The 22,869-nt window shown below is 35.7% G+C and overlaps 2 protein-coding genes across 3 annotated transcripts; both read right to left on the bottom strand.

The window, feature by feature from the left end:
* Window positions 1-150: 150 nt before the first annotated feature.
* On the bottom strand, window positions 151-4,961 carry LOC133858306 (ferric reduction oxidase 4-like). The gene is made up of 8 exons (XM_062293757.1): window positions 4,732-4,961; window positions 4,505-4,610; window positions 4,212-4,397; window positions 3,879-4,113; window positions 1,661-1,988; window positions 1,327-1,564; window positions 502-1,223; window positions 151-408 (listed from the first exon to the last, which is right to left on the bottom strand). Exons 1-8 carry the CDS (start codon window positions 4,886-4,888, stop codon window positions 269-271), a joined length of 2,112 nt encoding a protein of 703 aa, XP_062149741.1. The 5' UTR covers window positions 4,889-4,961; the 3' UTR covers window positions 151-268.
* Window positions 4,962-14,701: 9,740 nt separating this feature from the next.
* LOC133858305 (ferric reduction oxidase 4-like) lies at window positions 14,702-19,894 on the bottom strand. 2 transcript variants are annotated; one of them, XM_062293755.1, is made up of 8 exons: window positions 19,659-19,894; window positions 19,432-19,537; window positions 19,143-19,328; window positions 18,810-19,044; window positions 16,392-16,719; window positions 16,075-16,312; window positions 15,251-15,984; window positions 14,702-15,157 (listed from the first exon to the last, which is right to left on the bottom strand). In XM_062293755.1, exons 1-8 carry the CDS (start codon window positions 19,816-19,818, stop codon window positions 15,018-15,020), a joined length of 2,127 nt encoding a protein of 708 aa, XP_062149739.1. In that variant the 5' UTR covers window positions 19,819-19,894; the 3' UTR covers window positions 14,702-15,017. The 2 variants fall into 2 exon arrangements, with proteins under 2 accessions (XP_062149739.1, XP_062149740.1); XM_062293756.1 differs by having other exon boundaries at window positions 15,251-15,981.
* Between the last annotated feature and the right edge of the window lie 2,975 nt (window positions 19,895-22,869).

Here is a 22,869-nt window from a genome sequence, read left to right as displayed (position 1 = left end):
TATAATTTTATTGGCTCTAATGTGTCGCACTATCGGAATCTATTAATTAAGTTGACGGCATTTAACAGTTGGGAGCAAATTGTTCTTTTGGCATACATGAGGGACCTTTGGGTTCATTTTAATACTACATGTAGCTAATTACAAATCAAATAAACCATAGAGACTGATTTTATATTTTTCCCAAAACATTTTCCAACAAATACAAGAGAGTTCCCACTTCCCATTACATAATGGTCTTAATAGACATAATTATCACTTTTCAAAAGCATCACCAATTAAAGCTGATGGACTCCAAATGCAAATTTTCTGCCAAAGCAGATGAACAAATTTTGGCAACCTCATGTCGCATTTTTCTTGGCCCACAGACTAAGACTCCAATATCTGATCCTTCGCACTCCAAAAGAATTTCTGCAATGCCAACCAACAGGCAATAACTTAACTTTTCCAACATAATATGCATATATACCAATCATGTTTTTGGGTGTTAATTAATTAACTTACTCTTAAGATTAGGCCTTGCACCAAAATGCACCTTGGTGGCTTGAACAAGTGACTGATGGGGAAGGCTTTCAAGCTCCCTATCCGCCTCACAAAACCAAGACCCTTGTGAAGTTATCGGTGTTGGCACTTCCATGTTTTGGATTTGCTTCCCTTCCATGGAGTTTTGTTTCTTGCACCAAATGAAGATTGCATTAGAAGCTACTAAAATGCAACTACTAACTAAGAACATGTCCCAAAGAGAGCTGAGGGAGAAATTGTAAATCCCAGTCCTTGTGTTTTCTTCACTAATAGGGTAAATGTAGTAACGCGTGACAATACCCAAAAAGAGAAGAAACATGACAAATGAGGATGTGATTATTGCGCCAAGCCATAGCCAATTGTTCGGCCCTAGAGCTGGAGAAATAGGCGAGTCTGATGGGTCTGGCTTAAACCATATGGTTTGGATGAGCTTTTGGGCGTTTGTCGAGGGCTGCTCATTCTCTCTAGTCACATACGCTTCTATTTGCAACTGCATTTTTGTGGGAATTTGTGTGGGTGTGCCAGAGATAGGAAGCAATAGGTCTAGCATGGTGAGATCTGCTGAGTTCTTGAAGGCACAAATGAGGAGAACTCGCGGGATCATGCGTAAGTTTGCATTTTGGCTTTGGAAAAGGATCTCGCGAATTAAGGAGATGAAAGGAGTAATCCCACTGCCTCCACTCAGCATCACCAAACATTCATGCCTTGCACCATGCAGATCACAAACACCAATCAGATTAACTAAACGAGAAATTAAGCATGCAATTCAAAGTCATATGTAGACCACCATATATAGATTTAATTGACCTTAGAAGATGAGACGAAGTAGGACCATAAGGTCCTTCAACAGAAACTTTGACATGTTCCACAGAAGAAGAGAGTTGTTGGAAAAGCTTTTGAGACCAATTTCCCCCGCGCTTGATGACAATGCTGAGCTTATCAGCCTCCATATTGCAATTGGATGTCACTGTAAAAGGGTGCCACTGAAGCTTGGAAATGCTCGGCACGCTAATAAACAAGACACTTGTGGGATTGTAATTCAATCCTGTGATGCAAAATTGCACGCATGCATGTTAAACCGGAAAAGAAAAAAGAAAAAAGATGCTATATATATGTAAATTATTAATTGTTTGTGTTTTACCTGGGCTCTTGGAGAAGCTTAGCTCAAGAGTCTCACAAGGTAAAAGGCGTGCGGAGAGCAACCTAGCGCTTTCCCTGGACTGTAGGAACCTTAATAATCGATCGACAAGGAAAAGGAAGATCCCAGGAAGGATCATACAGAAGTAGGCTACGCCAACATGCAACACATAGAAGAAGATATAGAGTGTGTAGAGATGGTGGGTATAGAAGAAAAGCTCAAACATCTTCCGCCTAACGCGTGGAATGCTTGTCACCCACATTGCCAATGCAAATAAAATTGCAATCTCCCCAGCTACATTTGGCACCCAATCTTGGCTCCACTCAAGCATCTGCATTACAATTGCCAAAACCCTATTTATAAATATGCAACAAAAGCCACATGCATGTACGTATGCTCATATGCATGCCCTTGTGGGTGCAGAGGCACGGGCACCCATGCACTCATATGCCTTTAATGTTAAAGAATTTTCAAAATTAATATGTATATATTTATTTTTTGGTTTGAGATTGTTTTAAATGGAATGTATTAAAGTGTATTAAATGAAGAAAGTCTTACATGCAAAAAAGATAAAGTTAAAATTGGCATTTAAAATGCCCAACCAATTTCAAACATTTGTTTTAAAGTAATGCTTGGATGTATGCACTTGTTTGCATACTGTAGTACAGTGTGAAGCATCTTGATGATAGTTAGGATTATTCGATCTGATGGCTTGATCAAGACCATAGGATATTTCTTAGGTAGATCCAGTGGTTGGATTTACTAGACCATCATTAAAGTAAACTTTAAGGTCAAATCAACTTTAATATAAAGATTAAGATTAAATAATTACAATCTAATAGTTATTGTTAAATAATTATTGATCAGTTAACATTATATCTAAAAATATAATTATATTTGCGAAATTTGATTTGTTAGGTTTTTAAGTTGGCAAATTTAGTGACTAAACAAATTTGGTTGTTATCATTAGGTTTAGGGTTGAGTCGAGATCGAGTTGAGGATGAATCAACATAAAAAAATGAAAGTTGTGAAGGGTTCGTATGACTCGATGGACTGAGCCCAGCTGCCAGATGTTTTATTTTTTATTGGCTTTGACCTAAAACCTTGATTTTTCACTTTTGTATTTAAACATCTCATATCACGACTTCCATAGTTAAAGAGAGACAACTTTTCAGTTGTTTTTGAGAGGTTTATTCCTACTCTTGAGCCTAAACAAATTAAAACATTCTCTTAGATTTCTTAGCCTTTCAAACCACATAATAGCTTGCAACCACAGGAATTTCAGCTTTGAAGTGGACGAGGTTCGTTTGTGATAGTGATCCATATAGAAGAAGGGCAAAGGTCCTACAGCCATGGTGGGAGGTAAAGGCATTGTTTATCGGGGTAGCAAATTGGGTCTATAGAGGTACATATGTTTTGTATGTAAGAACAATTTGTAACCTAATTAAGTTTTTTTATAGTGGATGCCTTTGGAGTAGTTGGTTGGCTCATGGAGTGGTATTACTTTTGAAAAGTGTTAGATATACTTTCAAGTGTTCACTCTCTAATGCTCACTTCAATCACTATTGTATGAAATAATAAATGAAAGTATATGTAATATCCAATGGTGATTTTTATTGTCACGTCTGGAAGTAAGCACTTTGGAGTATGTATGTATATAATTACTCTTTACTTGTTAAAGAGTTTCAAAAAGGTTTCCTACTTGTCATCAAATATGTGTGTTGGTTTATTTTATGCTTATAATTTTGATTGTGGTGATCAATTTGATAACTATTTGCTTGGTAAATTGAGCTAATTCTTAATTGGGTTACTCTAAATCCGAAATTTCAGGATGTCTTCCATCTAACAATTGAACTCTAATGAAGGATATATAGCTTCTAATGTGTGATAGATATCGATCATATATATATACGCTCCTTGTCCCGTTCCTTCCCTTCTAAAAGAAAAGAAAAAAGAAAAGGATGAACAAGAGAAAGCAACAAGGGAATCTTATAGCCTACCATCACGTCCCTCTCCGCTGTCAAACAAGAAGGACAACATAAACTCTATTCCAGAAAACAAAGAGATACTTACAAAAAAAAGAAAAAGAAAACAAAGAGAGACAAGCACATGCATGACAAAAGATATGTATCTATATCTTACGAAACACAACAAGTGACTTAAAAGACATGATAATGACGATTAAGTTCTTAAATAATTACTTCAAAGACAATTAATGTACCAGAGCCATTTGATGAGTTATAGCCCAGTAGATGATGAAACCTATAGTATGTGCGGCAAAAAGAACCATTGAAAGATGACCGAGCCAGATATGGTACTTGATGCTAGACTCCGATGTGAGCCCAACCAGAGGCAATATTGAAGACCCTCGAGTTACGGGAAAGAAGAGAAATGCCCAGCAAATGTTTCCAACATACCCGAGTCTCAGTGATACACTTCGAAACTTTGCTTCCCACCTGCCAATTACCCCAATTCTCTTAAAAATCAAGGTTGGAATTTATGAATTTATTAAATGGAGAGATATATCTAGACCTTAATTCCTATATATACATACACTTTCTCGCCTGCTTTATCCATATGGAGGTGACCAAAGCTGACATATAAGTAATTGGATAGAGACCAGATTAAGAGTGAAACAAACATGGCTGCGAAGGCAAGCTCCACTGCAGTAACGATTCCCAGAGGGGCCATCACAAGCACGGGGCGTCTCCAAAACCCCAAACGATGGCTTCTAACAACACTGCAAGCAATAAGTCAGTAATAGTTGTTAATTAATTATTGTTATCCATATATATGCGTCAAATTTCAGTAATATATAGTTGGACAATTTTCAATACATATTGTAACCTTTTGGACTTATTAATATTCTCTGATTTGTTCTGAACATGGAGATAAACACAGCCCAAAGCTGCAATGAACATCATGGGAAATGTAAAAAGCAGAAGATTTGTCCCTGAACAATGATGAAATTAGATTTTAGTATAATTCTAAGAAATAAAGAAAAGAATCCCAGTACTCCGAAACAAAAAATAAAAGAGACATAAATTAACTAGAGAAATTAATGGAAAGGCAACCTTGTTCTCCAAAGTATATTGAATTGAGCTTGCTGTTTAGCACGGGAGTCCATACTTGCATGTATATCTTTGTTGGCAAGAAAACCCAAACCATGAGCCACCCTACAAACACAGCAAGGAAAGTCATCCTTAAGACTGTCTTCATCATCATATTCATCTTCTTCCCTTTGTGAAAAGAAGAGCTAGCGCATCCGAGGAGATAGATGACCCTTTTCCTTGGTGGAAATTAAGCTATGATAGAATGAAACTTTATGTTCTAACCCCATCCAAACAATTTATAGGTGCTGTAAATTGTAACAGGTGAAATTCATATTACGTCATAATAAAAATATAATTTTCTTACGTCATTACACGTAAGTGCACTAAGAAACAGCGTGATTTATGCACATTTTCACTACCATGCATGTGTTAATGAAGTTCGTCTTACACAAATCTATGATATTTGAATGGTCCTAGAAAGTCATATATATATATATACTCAAAATTCTACTCACTGATCGAAGAAGAGGAATGATACGTTACAATGGTATTTATTTATTCTTTTTTTTTTTAAAAAAAAAAAAAAAAAAAAGAAAGAAAAGAAAAGAAAAGAAAAGAAGAGAGCAAGAAGTATGTGAATGAAGAAGTATATATAAAATTAAATGGGTGTACGTACTACACTAAGCTAAATTTGATCCCCTCATACGTACATATAGTCGCCAACCGATTTTTTCTCTGGCTAGTGTACGCTATCCCTTGAATTCGTTAAGAGAATCGTATAGAAAATTAATGAGAAGAATTTTCAACGGATCAAAACAGTTTAAGAAAATCAGTTGGAGACTTCGCCTCATGAAGCGGAGGTCACTAGTTTAAATCTTCACTCCCCCCTATCTTGAGTGGACATGTCAACAAAAAAAAAAAAAAAAAAAAGCCAGTTTAAGAAAATGAAAACAGTATGATTTCAGGTCTTTAACATTATCTGATATGAATCATCATATTACATAGATGTGATATCGATGCATTATTTTGATTGAACCAATGTTGTTTGAATTTCATAATGAATAAATCTACTATATGAGTGGGTTTCAGGTACTGTAGCATTACTCTTTTATAATTAAGTATGGGTTAAATACGTTTTTTCCCCTTGTGGTTTAACTCTTTTATTTTTTGTTTCATGTGGTTCATTTCGTATTGCAGATGGTACATTGATTTTGGCAAAAGGCAAAACTAGTACCTCCATCCAAATTTCCGTCAAAAAAATTAACGATAGTCCACGTCAGTGCTACTAAACACCCTTAAAAAGTCTACATCTGTCCCATATGCCATATAAGTACGTTGGCCCTCTTAGCTGCGGGTATGATGTGTACATGTCGCTGCCATATTTTCTTTTTAATTCTTTTAAAAGCTTTAAAAAATAAAAATAAAGAATAAAGAATAAAAATTGAAAAAAACAAAAGAATGAGCCACCCCCTTGGCCAATCAAGGGGTGGCTGAAGCCACCGTATCGGCCCCCAAGGGCCAAACCCCCTAAGCTTTTTTTTTTTTTTTTTTTTTTTTTTTTTTTTTTTTTTTTTTTTCTCTCTCTCTTTGGCCCTTGGGGATGGCTGAGACCTGCAGGTCTGGGGGTGGTTCAGGGCCAAACCCCCTAAACTTCTCTCTCTCTCTCTCTCTCTCTCTCTCTCTCTCTCTCTCTCGGGAGTGGCCGAACCACCTCGTGGCCCACGGGGGTAGTTTGGCCACCCCTAGACCTCCTCAAGGGCCAAACCCTCTAAATCTTTGTTTCTTTTTTTCTTTTTCTTTTTTGGCTCTTTGGCCTTGTGGGGGTGGCCCAGACCGGCCAAGGTGGGTGACTCATCTATCCCTTCTTTTGCTTTTTTCAATTTTTATTTTTTATTTTTTTTCTTTTAAAGCTTTTTAAAAAAAAATTAAAAAATATGGCATTGATGTGGCATATACACGTCATACTTGCAGCTGAAAGGACCAACTTATGTGGCATTTGGCACAGGTGTCAACTTTTTAATGGTGTTTAGTGGTACTGACGTGAACTACCATTAGGTTTTGAACGAAAATTTGGATGAAGGTACCATTTCCGTCTTTCTCCAAAACCAAGGTACCATTTCCCATACGAAATGAACTATAGGGGGCAAAAAAATAAAGGAGTTAAGCCACATGGGGTGTTCACTATTTAACCCATTAAGTATAAATAAACTAATTAGAATATATATATATATTTAGAATATATATATATATTTAGAATATATATATATATATATATATATATATCACTACCAAAAAAAAAAAGAGCAAATTCTGGACTGTTTTTTTCTAGACGGTTTTAATTTTTTCTAGACGGTTTTTAAAACCGTCTAGAATTAAATTTTTACAGACGGTTTTTTGAAAACCGTCCGTTAAAAAATAAATTACGACGGTTTCAAAAAAAACCATCAGTAAATTTACAGACGGTTTTTATGAACCATCTGAAAATGTAAATTTTCAGACAATTTTTAATAAAACCATTTGTAAATTCATAGACCGTTTTATTTAAAATCGTCTAAAAATTCTTTTGCAGACGATTTCAATTTCGTTTTTTAAAAATATGCAGTTCCGCACTACTCATACTGAAAATACCACTCATCCTTAGTCCATGTCATCAATCCGCACCACAAAATAACACCCCACACCTCGACCGTCTCTTTCATTTATATAAACGACTCATAACACTAGTACCCACAATCTGCACAATCCCTCTTGGCCAAGAATTCCCAAGATCAGGCAGGGTGCGACTGAAGACGGCCGGCGAGAATTCCCAAGATCAGGCAAGGGCGCGCAGGTATCATTCTTCTTCTTCTCTCTCCGGCAGGTGACTAAAGATAGGCGACGGGATCTGGACGGAACTGTAGGATCGGGATGACAGGAACGGAATGGCAGGAGAGAGTGCCGGATTTGTCAAACCCACGCCGGTGTGCGTGGGTTTCCGGGGGATTTGGTGAGGCCGTCGAGGTTTTCGGCCGAAACCGGCTCTGGGTCGTTTTGGGTTGGAGCTGACGGGTTGGTGATTGGGGTGGGTTTCGGTGATTGTTATGGGTTGGAGCTGACTGGTTTGTTTGTTTTGATTGTTTGAGGTATATATTTTTTGGTTGATTGGTGAAAGGGGGTGGCTGGCTGTGGCTGTGGTTGTAATTGGGTTGTGCAATATTGAGGGAGGAGATATAGGCTGCGACTTGTCTCTCTTAGTTTCTCTTAGAGTGGAAGAGAAAAACAGAGGAAGATGTCGACTAGCTAGCTTCGATGGGGGTTTGGTGCGGCTGAACGGCTGGATGGTAGTGACTGGAGCTGATCGATTTTCTGTGGATATTTTCGGACTCCGGTAGAGAACGTAGAAGCTTTGAGCCTTTGACCGTTGGACAAAAATAATAATTAATTATAAGTAAAAAAAAAAAAAAAAACAGGTTCTGGACGGTTTTAGGCAAAACCATCCAGAATTTTTGTGGACGGTTTTGCCCAAAACCGTCCAGAACGTTTGGGTCAAACTGTCTGTAATTGTGGACAATTTGGCCCAAACCGTCCAGAAATTTATTTAGCGATATTATATTCTAGACGGTTTTAAACCGTCGAGAAAAAACTGTCTCTAAATTAATTAATTCCAGACGGTTTTTCTGCATTTCTAGACGGTTTAAAACCGTCCAAAATTTACTTCTTTTTTTTTTTTTTTGTAGTGTATCACTACAAAAAACATGGTTTTTTGCCACTTGCAGTTCGCCACGTGTACAATCACTGTACACGTGGCGAACTGTTTGCCACGTGCAAGTGGCCACGTAAATACACGTGGCGGATCATTGTGGCACTAACTGCACAGTTGGCCGCAGTATAAAATATATATATATATATATATATATTTTATATAAATATTCTTTTTATATATATATATATATATATATATATATATATATATATATATATATATATATATATATTTTATATATTCTTTTTATATATTATTTTATACATATATATTTTTTTACTAAAATTCTCCAAATTTATTTCATCCAAAAATATCACAAAATCAAATTGCACAAATTAATCAAAACAACAATATTTAAAAATTCGAATACCATGTACTAATAAATATATTCATTACTAACAATAACTACTTACACAACAATATCAACAAATTTTAAAATCTTGATTTAATAAAGTTATTCGTGACTAACAAAAAAAAAAAATATACAAAATATCTACAAGTATACTATATATATATACTATATATAGCTATACTGTATATAGCTATATAAGTATACTATATATATATATATATATATATAGCCATAAACACCAATGTTAGGGTATATACAAGTAACTATAAAGGTATATAGTTTCGGCACGCAGTTTACATGCATGCATATATTATATATATGTATATACATAATATGACAAGATAGATTTGAAATACAAATACAAATATAAATACAAATACAAACACAAACACATGCAACCCTAAGTGTATGTACTGTACAAATTGTTAAATCCTAAGTGTATGAACTGTAGAAATTGCTAAACCCTAAGCCATAAAACTAAACCGTAAACTATAAATTAAAACTAAATCCTAACTCTAAGTATATATATATATATATATATATACTATACTAAACCCTGACCATAAAATTGAACCCTAAAACCCATAATCTTAACCCTAATCTTAAGTGTATGTACCATATATATGTAAGCCATAAACCCTAACCTTAACCCTAATATTAAGTGTATGTACTATATGTAAGCCATAAACCCTAACCTTAACCCTAATATTAAGTGTATGTACTATATGTATAAGCCATAAACCCTAACCCTAACCCTAACCCTAAATATATATACTATATATATAGTGATAAACCCTAACTCTAGGATCAAATGATAGTTCGACCAAGTTTTGAACATTGAACTAGATCAAATGATAGAGGCATGCAATTTTATACTTGTGTAAGGTATGCTATAATGATCGGGACCACAAGACGAACACATTCAAATGGATGTTCTACGAACCCTAACCCTGAGAGTATGTACTACACATACAATAAATTAAGTCCTAACGCATAAACCATATTCAAGAAACTCAACCTGCATGTAAACCCTAAAACATAATTATAAGTACAATACATACTAAATATAGCACAAATTTATTGTTGGGGTATATAATAAGAATTTTTTATATAAATAAATTCAAAAATATTTAACTACAAGTACTGTACAAAACTAATTAGTTTATAAACTCTAATTTGGTATAGGGTACATAGTAATATTATCATGTACATACTATTTGTTTGTTTGTTTTTTTTTTTTTTTTTTAAAAAAAAGGAATTCCAAAAATATTTTTCTGGAATACACAAGTTAGCCACGTGTATTTTTATACACGTGGCATTCTGTTTGACACGTGTAATTTATACACGCGGCCAGAAACACACGCTGCCAAATGGCCGCGTGTCTACAGTAACAGTTACTGTAGACACGCGGCGATTTACACTATTTTTTGTAGTGTATATAGATACACAAGGTATATTAGTATTATATGAACATGCGGTTGACTTTTCGTTTTCTGGACTTAAGTACAGTGGACTAATAGCTCGAGTATAGTACAGGAAGTACAAATTACAAATTGACTTGCCAAATTTAAGTGATGCAAAAAATTATAATAATCTCTTCTTAAGTTTACGTAATTTGGTGCATGCATATGCAGGCAGACCCATTAATCATTGCCAAACTTAGTCATCTAATAAAAAAAATATCTGAATAAGAAAAAATGAGAATATAAATTTACCTATTGGAATTTGTTACATGAATGCATAACGGATCTAGTAACTCGACCTTCAACAAGAATAAAAGCAGAATCCTGCTTCTTGTTCTTACCTATTTTACTAATTTAAAAGAACTAGCGGTATGAAATTAAAAGATTCCAGGACTCTTTGTCAAACACAAGGTTTAGATTAATTTTTTTTATACCTTTTTATTCATAAGAGATAACCATTGTAGGGTTGAATCCACAGCTTAGAACAACCAAGTGAGAATAAACATCCATTAAAACTAATCTACTAAAAAGCAGTAACATAGGAATGTAAACTAATCTATTTATCTATTAAAAAGCAGTAACATAGGAATGTAGATAACTTGTAAATGAAAATATACTTTTACTAAGAGTTGAACTCTCTTATAACTTGATAACATAGAGCATGACTTCTAATTACATACACTTGACTACTAGAACCCATACTCACTACAAGACGTATGCCTACGATATCCTACTTCTTTATCTATGTGATGACCATATCATAACATTTCACTCCCCTTAAAACAGTCATTGTCCTCTAGGACAAATTGTGGAAACTGTTGTTGCATGATACTGCATTTCTCCCATGTTGCATCCGAAGGAATATAGCCACATCAGTGAATTAAGACCTCTTTCTTACGGGTTGTTCCCCGAGAGTCCAAGATGGCTTGAGGAACTAACACTTTTTCAGCATATGAAGCCTTTCATAAACAGGTGCTTGAAGTTACAATTGGTCCCAAGTGTTTTTTTAGCAAATAAATGTGGAATACCAGATGTATTTTAGATTCAACTGGTAACTCCAACTTGTATGCTACCTTTCCAAGCTTCTGCATAACCTTATATGGTCCATAATACTTTGCCGCCAACTTCATATTCAGTCTTCTTGCCATAGTATGTTCCATGTATGGTTCTACCTGAAACTCACGCTTCGTGTGACCCTTATTATAGACTTGTTTCATTCTCTTTTGAGCTAGCTTGACCCAATTTGAGACGAAAGCCCCTCAGAATTTCATCACGTTCCTCAAGCGTTTTTCCCACCACCCCCACCTGAGCTGTACCTACAATTTAAGAGACTAGATTTGGGGGAGGACAACCATACACCAATTCAAATGGGGTCTTCTCTGTACTGGAATGCCAGCTTGTATTATACGTGTATTCCACCCATGGCAGTCATTGGACCCAGGGCCGGCTCTATATATTTTGGGGCCTAAGGCGATAATTTTAAATGAGGCCTTTATATATATATATATATATATTTTATTTAAAAATTATTTTTATAGCTATTGAGATTCAATATTATATTGCTAGTATCAAATCTATATAATTTATTTTGAGTTTCAGTTAATTTGTTTATTCTTTTTTTTTTTTTTGCAATTTTTTATATATTCAAAGACATATTTCTAGCAAACATTTATAACAAATATTATTTGCAAATAACAGAACGTTATCCATGATATAAAATTAAAATAAAAGAACAATAGTTCCTGATTTATCAAACATCTTTTTCAACTTCACTTTATGTTAAGATCATCTAAACCTACAAAAGCAAAGACAAATATATATATATATATATATATATATATATATATATATATATATATATATATATATATATATATATATATATATATATATATATAATTATTTTTTTGTTAAACAATTTTATTATTCAAAATAAATTTATAGCATTTCCTATTGATGGTTGAAAATTTCTTCAAACTTATCTTGTATTGAGAGGCACAACACAATTGATCTACTCAAGTTTTTGTTTTTCTCTTATAAATACTATTTAGTTTTTGTTTTGACAAAAATGAAACCTGAAATAACAGAGAAAAAAGAAAAGAAAAAGTAAAGCCCAAATTTTCATCCCAGATTCCCAATGACCGAAACACAAAAAAAAAAAATAAAAAAAAAAATCACAAAATAAATGAAACATGTGGTTGCTTCGCATCCACACGTTTATATGAAAAAAAATAAAAAGAAAAAAAGAAAAAAGTATTCCACAGCCACACATCTGGGCTCTCGCATTCTTGTCTCATCTCTTGGTGTCGGTGCTGCCTTAGAGCATTCCTAGCAGCTTCCCTTCCCTTCCCCTTCATTTTTCCTAAATGTAGATAATAAAACTACTTTTTGCTTCCCTATCAAAAAAACACCCCACAGCAGCTTCCCTTCATTTTTCCCTATATCGTTAAAATATTATTTTGTTACTTTTACTTTAATTAAAAGTAAGAAAAGAAAGAAATAAAGTAAGAGAGAGATTATATTTTTAGAATAAACAATTGAATGGGAGGTGAACAGTGCTTTTCAATGCATTGGGAAGCACTGTTCACTTCCTAGGGAACAGATAATTGTAGGGAAGCTGCTGTGAAAGGGCTGAATTCTCCAATCTCTTCTTGTTTTCAATAGAAAAAATCATAGCCCAGTAATTTTACCAACCATTTTTACTATGCGCATGTGGTTATTGTTTGCTCAAGCAAGTAACGCGAACTCCTTTGATCTGTCTGTACTATAAAGCGGTGCCCTAGTAAATTGTAACGGGTATTTTCTAGAATTTAAGCTTTAGAATGGAAAATGGATGAAAATTCAAATTGATTGAGTGGGAAAAACTGAAAATACAAACAATGACAAAATTCGAGGATGCCTTCCCGCCTCCAAATTCAGTTTCATCAACTTCCAATATACCCTTCCATCGACCCCCTCTGGCCTCATATACTGGTCTTGCAGGAATTGACCAAAACGCATACTAAGATAACATAAAACGCAAGCTATTAAGCCCAAGTAAAATGACACCCCACAAGATGTAAAACAAACGGTGGGGAACATCTTCCACACCCGCCGTTTTGACCCCAACCAAGTGCTTCCTAGCTGGAACGCACTCTTGCCTTCATTTACTCCTCAGCTGCCACGTGCTCGAAGGACAGCCACCCGACCTTATCTTCATGCGACTTCTAGAACCACTTCTAGAACAGGTTCCACTCACTTCAATGTCTTCACTGTCTTCTCTCTCTCCCTCGCATCCTCAAGCTTTGATCTTTCAGAAATGGCCGTGACATAAATATGGGCACCATTTTTTGAACCGCTGCAATGAGGGCCATCATTTCTTTTTCATATGTGGAAAGCGATTGATTTCTACCTTTAATCGTCTAGCTGAAGAAAGCAATGGGTCTAGATTCTTGCATGAGGATTGCTCCTATTCCCGTGCTTGAGGCGTCACACTCCAGCACAAATGTTTTAGTTAAGTCGGGTAAGGCAAGTACTGGGCCTGTAGTCATAGCCTGTTTCAAGCTGCTGTAAGCTTGGTTGGCTCTTCTGTCCATGCGAAGGAATCCTTTTTTAGCAACCATGTTAGAGGTGCGACAATTGTTCCATACCCTTGAATGAATTTTCTGTAGTAGCTGGTTAACCCTAGAATTCTCCTCAGGGCCTTTTGATATTGGCTGCTTTGGGCCATTGCACCATTGTGGTAATTTTTTCTGGATCCATAACTACTCCTTGGCTGGAAATAATTTAAGCATAATTTAAAATTTACAAGTGGTAAATTAAAAATTCTGGTTTTTCTATACAGAGGAGCTGGCAACTGTGCTGTTTACATGTTTTGTGCCTCAAAATTTACTTGACTCTTTTTGGTTAATTAGCAATTAGTTATACCTCATGCAAATTAACTGGATATATAGGCGAGGGTAAAACTTTTGCTGTAGAGCAGTGAATGAATTGAATCAATAACAATCTGAAATTGACTGAACCTATGATTTTGAATGTCTATAAAGGAAAAAGTATATATCATGGTTATATGGAAATTTCACATTAGATAGATTGCACTGCAGTATAATACAAATAGGATATAAACATTTGGGTAAAAAAAAAAATTAAAAGTAGTCAACGTTTACATGATTTAATTTGCAATTAGCTTAAGGTGGTGTTAAAATGAATTCAGAGGTTCATGATTTATGTCAAAAGAACAATTTACACCCTATAGTCAAATTTTATTTATTGAATTAATAAATTTTATTAGTATGATACTGACTTAAATATGACACGTGTTATAATTTTATTAGCTCTAATGTGTCACGTTATCAGAATTTATTAATTAAGTTGACAGCATTTAACAGTAAAGTGTAAATTGTTCTTTTGGAATACATGAGGGACCTCTGGGTTCCTTTTAATACTATATGCAGCTAATTGCAAACCAATAGAAAAACTCAATAGAAATAAATTCAGTCCAATAAACACCCGAAACACAAACCCAACCCAGCAACAAGGAAAACAACACTACAGGCAGCAACAGCTGCACAACCAGCAAAACAACACTCCAACAAAGACAAACAGCAGAAACTAAATACACCCCCTACGAGTACAAAACAGAACCAAACATTTACAAAAGATTTTCTATTTTTCCCAAAACATTTTACAACACATACAAAGAGATCGAGTTCCCACTTCCCATTACTTAATAGTCTTAACAGACACAATTATCACTTTTTTTTCAAAAGCATCACCAATTAAAGCTGATGGACTCCAAGTGCAAATTTTTTGCCAAACTAGTTGAACAAATTTCAGCAACCTCATGTCGCATCTTCCTTGGCCCACAGACTACGACTCCAATATCTGATCCTTCCCACCCTAAAAGAATTTCTGCAATGTCAACCAACAGACAATAACTTAACTTTTCTAATATTATAAGCATATATACGAATCACGTTTTTGGGTGTTAATTAATTTACTTACTCTTAAGATTAGGCCTTGCACCAAAATGCACCTTGGTGGCTTGAACAAGTAACTGATGGGGAAGGCTTTCAAGCTCGCTATCCGCCTCATAAAACCAAGACCCTGGTGAAGTTCTTGGGGTTGGCACTTCCATCTTTTGGGTTTGCTTCCCTTCCATGAAGTTTTGTTTCTTGCACCAAAGGAAGATTGCACTAGAAGCTACTAAGATGCAGCAACTGACTAAAAACATGTCCCAAAGAGAGCTGAGGGAGAAATTGTAAGTCCCAGTACTGGTGTTACTGGTGTTTTCTTCACTAATAGGGTAAATGTAGTAACGTGTGACAATACCCAAAAAGAGAAGGAACATGACAAATGAGGATGAGATTATTGCGCCAAGCCATAGCCAGTTGTTCGGCCCTAGAGTTGGAGAAATGGGCGAGTCTGATGGGTTTGGCTTAAACCATATGGTTTGGATGAGCTTTTGGGCGTCTGCCGCGGGTTGCTCATTCTCTCTAGTCACATACGCTTCTATTTGTAACTGCACTCTTGTGGAAATTTGTATGGGTGTGCCAGAGATAGGAAGCAATAGGTCTAGCGTGGTGAGATCCATCGAGTTCTTGAAGGCACAAATGAGGAGAACTCGTGGGATCGTGTTTAAGTTTGCATTTTGGCTTTGGAAAATGATCTCGCGAATTAAGGAGATGAAAGGAGTAATCCCACTGCCTCCACTCACCATCACCAGGGACTCATGCCTTCTGCCATGCAGATCACAAACACCAATTGGATTAATTAAACGAGAAATTAAGCATGCAATTCAAAGTTGACCGTAAATAGATTTAACTGACCTCAGAAGATGAGACGAAGTAGGACCATAAGGTCCTTCGACAGAAACTTTGACATGTTCCACAGAAGAAGAGAATTGTTGGAAAAGCTTTTGAGACCAATTTCCCCCGCGCTTGATGACAATGCTGAGCTTATCTGCCTCCATATTGCAGTTGGATATCACTGTAAAAGGGTGCCACTGAAGCTTGGAAATGCTCGGCACGTTAATAAACATGATACTTGTGGGATTGTAATTCAATCCTGTGATACAAAATTGCATGCATGCATGCATGTTAAATTCAAAAAAAGGAAAAAGATATATTAATTGTTAGTGTTTTACCTGGGCTCTTAGAGAAGCTTAGCTCAACAGTGTCACATGGTAAAAGGCGTGCAGACAGCAACCTAGCGCTTTCTCTGGACTGTAGGAACCTTATGAATCGATCGACAAGGAAAAGGAAGATCCCAGGAAGGATCATACAAAAGTAGGCTACACCAACATGCAACACATAGAAGAAGATATAGAGTGTGTAGAGATGGTGGGTATAGAGGAAAAGCTCAAACATCTTTCGCCTAACGCGTGGAATGCTTGTCACCCACATAGCCAATGCAAATAAAATTGCAATCTCTCCAGCTACATTTGACACCCAATCTTGGCTCCACTCAAGCATCTGTATTATAATTGTCAAAACCCCGTTTATAAATATGCAACAAAAGCCACATGCACGTACGCTCATAAGCATTCCCTTGTGGGCGTGGAGGCATAGGCATTCACTCATATGCCCTTAAAGTTAAAGAATTTTCAAATATGTATATATTTATTTTGTTGTTTGTGATTGTTTTAAATGGAATGTATTAAAACGCATTAAATGAAGAAAGTCCTACATGCAAAAAAGATAAAGTTAAAATTAGCATTTAAAATGCCCAACCAATTTCAAACATTTGTTTTAAAGTAATGTTTGGATGTATGCACTTGTTTGTATACTCTAGTACGGTGTGAAGCACCTTGATGAAGGTTAGGATTATTCGATATGGTTGTTTGGTCTAAACCAGAGGATGCTTTTCATGTAATTAGATCTAGTGATTGGATTTACTAGAGCATAACTAAAGTAAACTTTTAAGGCCATATCAACTTTGATATAACGGTAAAGATTAAATAATTACAATCTAATAGTTATTATTAAATAATCATTATTTAGTTAATGTTATATCTAAAAAATAATTATATTTGAGAAATTTGATATGTTAGGATTTTAGTTGGCAAATTCGATCAGTGCCTAAACATATTTGGTTGTTATCATTAGGTTTAGGGTTGGGTCAAGATCGAGTACGTAGCGGATGAATCGGCATAAAAAATGAAAGTTGTGAAGGGCTCGTATGACTCGATTAACTGAGCCCAGTCGCAAGAAGTTTTATTTTTCACCTGCTTTGACCTAAAATCTTGATTTTTCACTTCTGTATTTAAACATCTCATTTCACGACTTTCAAAGGTGAAGAGAGACAACTTTTTAGCCTAAACAAATTAAAACCTTATCTTAGATTTCTTAGCCTTTCAAACTACATAATAGCATGCAACCACCAAAGTTTGAACTTTGAATTGCTCGTATGACTCGATCGACCGAGCCAAGCCCCCATATGTTTATTTTTCACCGACTTCGACCTAAAACCTTGATTTTTCACTTTTGTATTTAAACATCTCATATCACGACTTCCATAGGTGAAGAAAGATAGCTTTTCAGTTGTTTTTGAAAGGTTTTTCCTGCTCTTGAGTCTAAACAAATTAAAACATTTTCTTAGATTTCTTAGCCTTTCAAACCACATAATAATCTGCAACCACTAGAGTTTCGGTCTTGAAGTGGACGAGGTTAATTTGTGACAGTGATCCATATAGAAAAAGGCCAAAGGTTCTACAACCACTGTACGTAGTTGGAGGTAAAGGCATTGTTTATCAGGGTTGCAATTGGGTTTATAGTGGTACAAATGTTCTGTATGCAAGAATAATTTGTAACCTAAGTTTTCTATAGTTGATGCCTTTGGAATTGGTTAGTTCCTAAAGTGGTTTTACTTTTGAGAAGTGTTAGACATACTCTCGAGTGTTCACTTCAATCATCATTGTACCAAATAACAAATGAAAGTATATGTAGTATCTAATAGTGATTTTTATTGCCACACCTGAGAGTGAGCACTTTGGAGTATGTATGTATATAATTAATTTCTCTTTACTTGTTAAAGAGTTTCAAAAAGGTTTCCTATTTGTCATCAAATATGTGTGCTGGTTTATTTTATGCTTATAATTTTGATTGTGGTGATCAATTTGATAACTATTTGCTTGGTAAATTGAGCTAATTCTTAATTGGGGTACTCTAAATCCGAAATTTCAGGATGCATGTCTTCCATCTAACGATTGAACTCTAATGAAGGATATATAGCTTCTAATGTGCGATAGATATCATATATATATATACGCTCCTTGTCCGGTTCTTTCCCTTCTAAAAGAAAAGGATGAACAAGGGAAAGCAACAAGGGAATCTTATAGCCTACCATCACGTCCCTCCCCGCTGTCAAACAAGAAGGACAACATAATCTCTATTCCAGAAAACAAAGAGATACTTACAAAAAAAGAAAAAGAAAACAAAGAGAGACAAGCACATGCATGACAAAAGATATGTATCTATATCTTACGAAACACAAGTAGCGACTTAAAAGACATGATAATGACGATTAAGTTCTTAAATAATTACTTCAAAGACAATTAATGTACCTGAGCCATTTGATGAGTTATAGCCCAGTAGATGATGAAACCTATAGTATGTGCGGCAAAAAGAATCATTGAAAGATGACCGAGCCAGATATGGTACTTGATGCTAGACTCCGATGTGAGCCCAACCAGAGGCAATATTGAAGACCCTCGAGTTACGGGAAAGAAGAGAAATGCCCAGCAAATGTTTCCAACATACCCGAGTCTCAGTGATACACTTCGAAACTTTGCTTCCCACCTGCCAATTACCCCAATTCTCTTAAAAATTAAGGTTGGAATTTATGAATTTATTAAATGGAGAGGTATATCTAGAGCTTAATTCCTATATATACATACACTTTCTCGCCTGCTTTATGCATATGGAGGTGACCAAAGCTGACATATAAGTAATTGGATAGAGACCAGATTAAGAGTGAAACAAACATGGCTGCGAAGGCAAGCTCCACTGCAGTAACGATTCCCAGAGGGGCCATCACAAGCACGGGGCGTCTCCAAAACCCCAAACGATGGCTTCTAACAACACTGCAAGCAATAAGTCAGTAATAGTTGTTAATTAATTGTTGTTATCCATATATATGCGTCAAATTTCAGTAATAGTTGGACAATTTTCAATACATATTGTAACCTTTTGGACTTATTAATATTCTCTGATTTGTTCTGAACATGGAGATAAACACAGCCCAAAGCTGCTATGAACATCATGGGAAATGTAAAAAGCAGAAGATTTGTCCCTGAACAATGATGAAATTAGATTTTAGTATAATTCTAAGAAATAAAGAAAAGAATCCCAGTACTCCGAAACAAAAAATAAAAGAGACATAAATTAACTAGAGAAATTAATGGAAAGGCAACCTTGTACTCCAAAGTATGTTGAATTGAGCTTGCTGTTTAGCACGGGAGTCCATACTTGCATGTATATCTTTGTTGGCAAGAAAACCCAAACCATGAGCCACCCTACAAACACAGCAAGGAAAGTCATCCTTGAGACTGTCTTCATCATCATATAATTCATTTTCTTAATTCCCTTTAATTGTGAGAAGAAGAGCTAGCGCATGCGAGGAGACCCTTTTCCTTGGTGGAAATTAAGCTATATAATGATATAATGAAACTTTATGTTCTACCCTTCCAAACATTTATAGGCTAGGTCATGTAGATTGTAGCGGGTGAAATTCATATTAAGTCATAATAAAAGAATAATTTTTGTCTTACGTCATTACACGTGAGTGCACTAAGAAACAGCGTGATTCATGCACATTTTTCACCACCATGTGTTAATGAAATTCATCTTACACAAATCTATGATATTTGAATATTCCTAGAAATTCATATACTCAAAATGAGACTGCTTGATGATCTTTAGGATTTCTAAATATTTTTCTGACGTCTTTCCAGAATTCTCCTCACTGAAGATCGAAGAAGAATGACACGTTACAATAATGGTAATTATTTTTATTTTTATTCAAAAAGAGAGAGAGAGAGAGAGAGAGAGAGAAAAGAGAAAGCAGTGTGTGAATGAAGAAGCATCAAATTTAATGGGTGTACTGCACTAAGCTAAATTCGATCCCTTCATACATATATATATATATATATATATATATATATGGTCGATCGCCAACTGATTTTTACTCTGGCTAGCATTCTCCCCGAAATTCGTTAAGAGAATTGGATAAGAAAATGATAAGAATTTTCACCACATCAAAGCAGTTTTAAAAAATGAAAAATTATGATTTCAGGTCTTTAACATTATCTGGTATATATATATGAATCGTCATATTTACAGAGATGTGATGCATTATTTTGATTGAACCAATTGTGCTTGAATTTCATAATGAGTAAATCTACTATATGAGCGGCTGTGAGGTACTGTAGCATTACTCGATCTTTGATAATTAAGTATAGATAAACTAATTAAAAAGAAAAAAGAAAAAAGAAAAGTAAAGATACATAAGTTAGATTAGTATTGTACTTACAGTTGACTTTTCGTTTTCTGGACGGAAGTACAGTGGACTAATAGCTCGAGTATAGTACAGGAAGTACATATTACAAATTGACTTGCAAATTTTAAGTGATGCAAAAAATTATAATAATCTCTTCTTAATTAAGTTACGTAATTTGGTGGATGCATATGCAGGGAGACCCATTAATCATTGCCAAACTTAGTCATCTAATAAAAAATATCTGAATAAGAAAAATCAGATTATATATATTATATATTCACCTATTGGAATTCTTTAATGTTTTATTTCAAATCAAAAGAATTTGACTTTGCAGGTTTTTTTTTTTTTCCTAATAATGCGGCTTTAATGTATGGATCCAGCTTCCATGCATGCGGTAATTTTAAAACTATCGCATGGGTGCTATAGTGAAAAACGGTACCATTTTCCACAAAACGGTACTCTTTTCCACTTACAAAAATTTGCAAATTTTTTAATAAATTTAAAAATTATAGTAATTAAAATAAAATCAAAATTTAAAATAAAAAAAAAGCTTGAGGGGTGGCCGGCATTACCCAAGGGTGTGGCCGGCCACCCCATTATTGGCCAAGGGAAAAGCCACCCCCTTGGCCGATCTGGGGTGGATGGCTTTGGGGGTGGTCCGGCCATCCCCAAAAGGCTAAAAAAAAAAAAAAAAAAAAAAAAAAAAAAAAAAAGAAAAAAAAGTTAGGGGTTTGGGGGCTGGCCGGACCACCCCAAAGGGCCTGAGGGTGGTTTCGACCACCCCATACAGCCGATTTGAGGGTGGCCGAGCCACCCCCAAAACCCAAACCTTTTTTTTTTTTTTTTTGGTTTCTAGGCCTTTTAGGGGTGGTCGGACCACCCCCAAGGGCCTGGGGGTGGTTTCGACCACCCCATACGGTCGATCTGGGGGTGGCCGAGCCACCCCCAAGGGCCTAAGGGTGGTTTTGACCACCCCATACGGCCGATCTGGGGGTGGCCGAGCCACCACGAAGGTCTTTGGGGGTGATCCGGCCACCCCAAACCCCTAACCTTTTTTTTTTTGTTTTGTTTTTTGGCCTTTTGGGGGTGGCCTAACCACCCCCAAAGCCGACTGGGGTGGTTCGTCCACCCCAAATCGGCCAAGGGGGTGGTCCGGCCACCCCTTAAGTATTTTTTGGTTTTAATATTTTTGGTTTTTAATTATTATTATTTTTATAATTTTTAAATTTGTTAAAAATTTTGCAAATTTTTTTAAGTGGAAAACAGTACCGTTTTCCACAACAGCACCAAACTACCGCATGGAAGCCGGATCCTTCATGTATATCACGCCGAAGAGATATAGAATTTATTTGATAGCGTAGGATAGCTAGTAAGTAGAAGATGTAGATTTGAATGTGCACTACAAAAAAAAAAAAAAAAAAAAAGGAATTTTGGACAATTTCAAATTGTCTTGAAATTGGAAAAAACAGTCTGATAAAAGGTCCAGACGATTTTTTTTGGACAGTTTCAAACCGTCCGGCAAAATGGGTCACTAATCCGGGTTATGGACGGTTTGGGTCAAACCGTCCGCAATTCTAGACAGTTTGGCACAAACCGTCCAGAACCAATTCTAGACGATTTTCTCAAACCGTCTAAAATTAATTCTGGACAGTTTGATTCTAGACGATTTTGGTAAAACCATCCACAATTAATTCTATATGGTTTTGGTAAAACTGTCCACAATTAATTCTAGACGGTTTTGCTAAAACCATCCACAATTAATAATTTCTTTCTCGATTTATTTCTTTCCAGAATTTTATTTTATTTTATTTTTTTGAAGTCATTTCTTTCCAAAATTAAAACTGTCTCGATTTATTTCTTTATATATATAATTAATATCATTAATTATAATGATAAGTGTATTTTCGTCCTGGAGGTCCGATCGCGCAATTCCTCATCCTTGCCACCGCCAACAGACACCATCGCCACCATCAACAGGCCACCCAGCCCCATCGCAGCCACGTCGGGCCACCCACGGCGGTCCCACTACCCCTCTCTCCCTACACCATCCGAACCGGAGACCGAGACCCAACCAACACCCACGACCCACAACTCCAAAGGCAGTAGATTTTTCCAAAAGCTCCGAT

Source organism: Alnus glutinosa, chromosome 1, assembly GCF_958979055.1.
Source record: "Alnus glutinosa chromosome 1, dhAlnGlut1.1, whole genome shotgun sequence".
In the NCBI taxonomy this organism is placed as follows: domain Eukaryota; kingdom Viridiplantae; phylum Streptophyta; class Magnoliopsida; order Fagales; family Betulaceae; genus Alnus; species Alnus glutinosa.
The sequence above is the reverse complement of the archived record's forward strand: the minus strand, read 5'-3'. Positions and strand labels throughout refer to the sequence as shown.

Bases quoted from the DNA above. Each gene is read 5' to 3' on its own strand.
- LOC133858306 (XM_062293757.1), bottom strand. From the start codon at position 4,888: ATGAATATGATGATGAAGACAGTCTTAAGGATGACTTTCCTTGCTGTG. The intron at 4,398-4,504 runs GTTACAATATGT...TATTGCTTGCAG, and splicing joins AATATTAATAAGTCCAAAAG to TGTTGTTAGAAGCCATCGTT. The intron at 409-501 runs GTAAGTTAATTA...TTGGCATTGCAG, and splicing joins TGCAAGGCCTAATCTTAAGA to AAATTCTTTTGGAGTGCGAA.
- LOC133858305 (XM_062293755.1), bottom strand. From the start codon at position 19,818: ATGAATTATATGATGATGAAGACAGTCTCAAGGATGACTTTCCTTGCT. The intron at 19,329-19,431 runs GTTACAATATGT...TATTGCTTGCAG, and splicing joins AATATTAATAAGTCCAAAAG to TGTTGTTAGAAGCCATCGTT. The intron at 16,313-16,391 runs GTAAAACACTAA...TTTGTATCACAG, and splicing joins AAGCTTCTCTAAGAGCCCAG to GATTGAATTACAATCCCACA.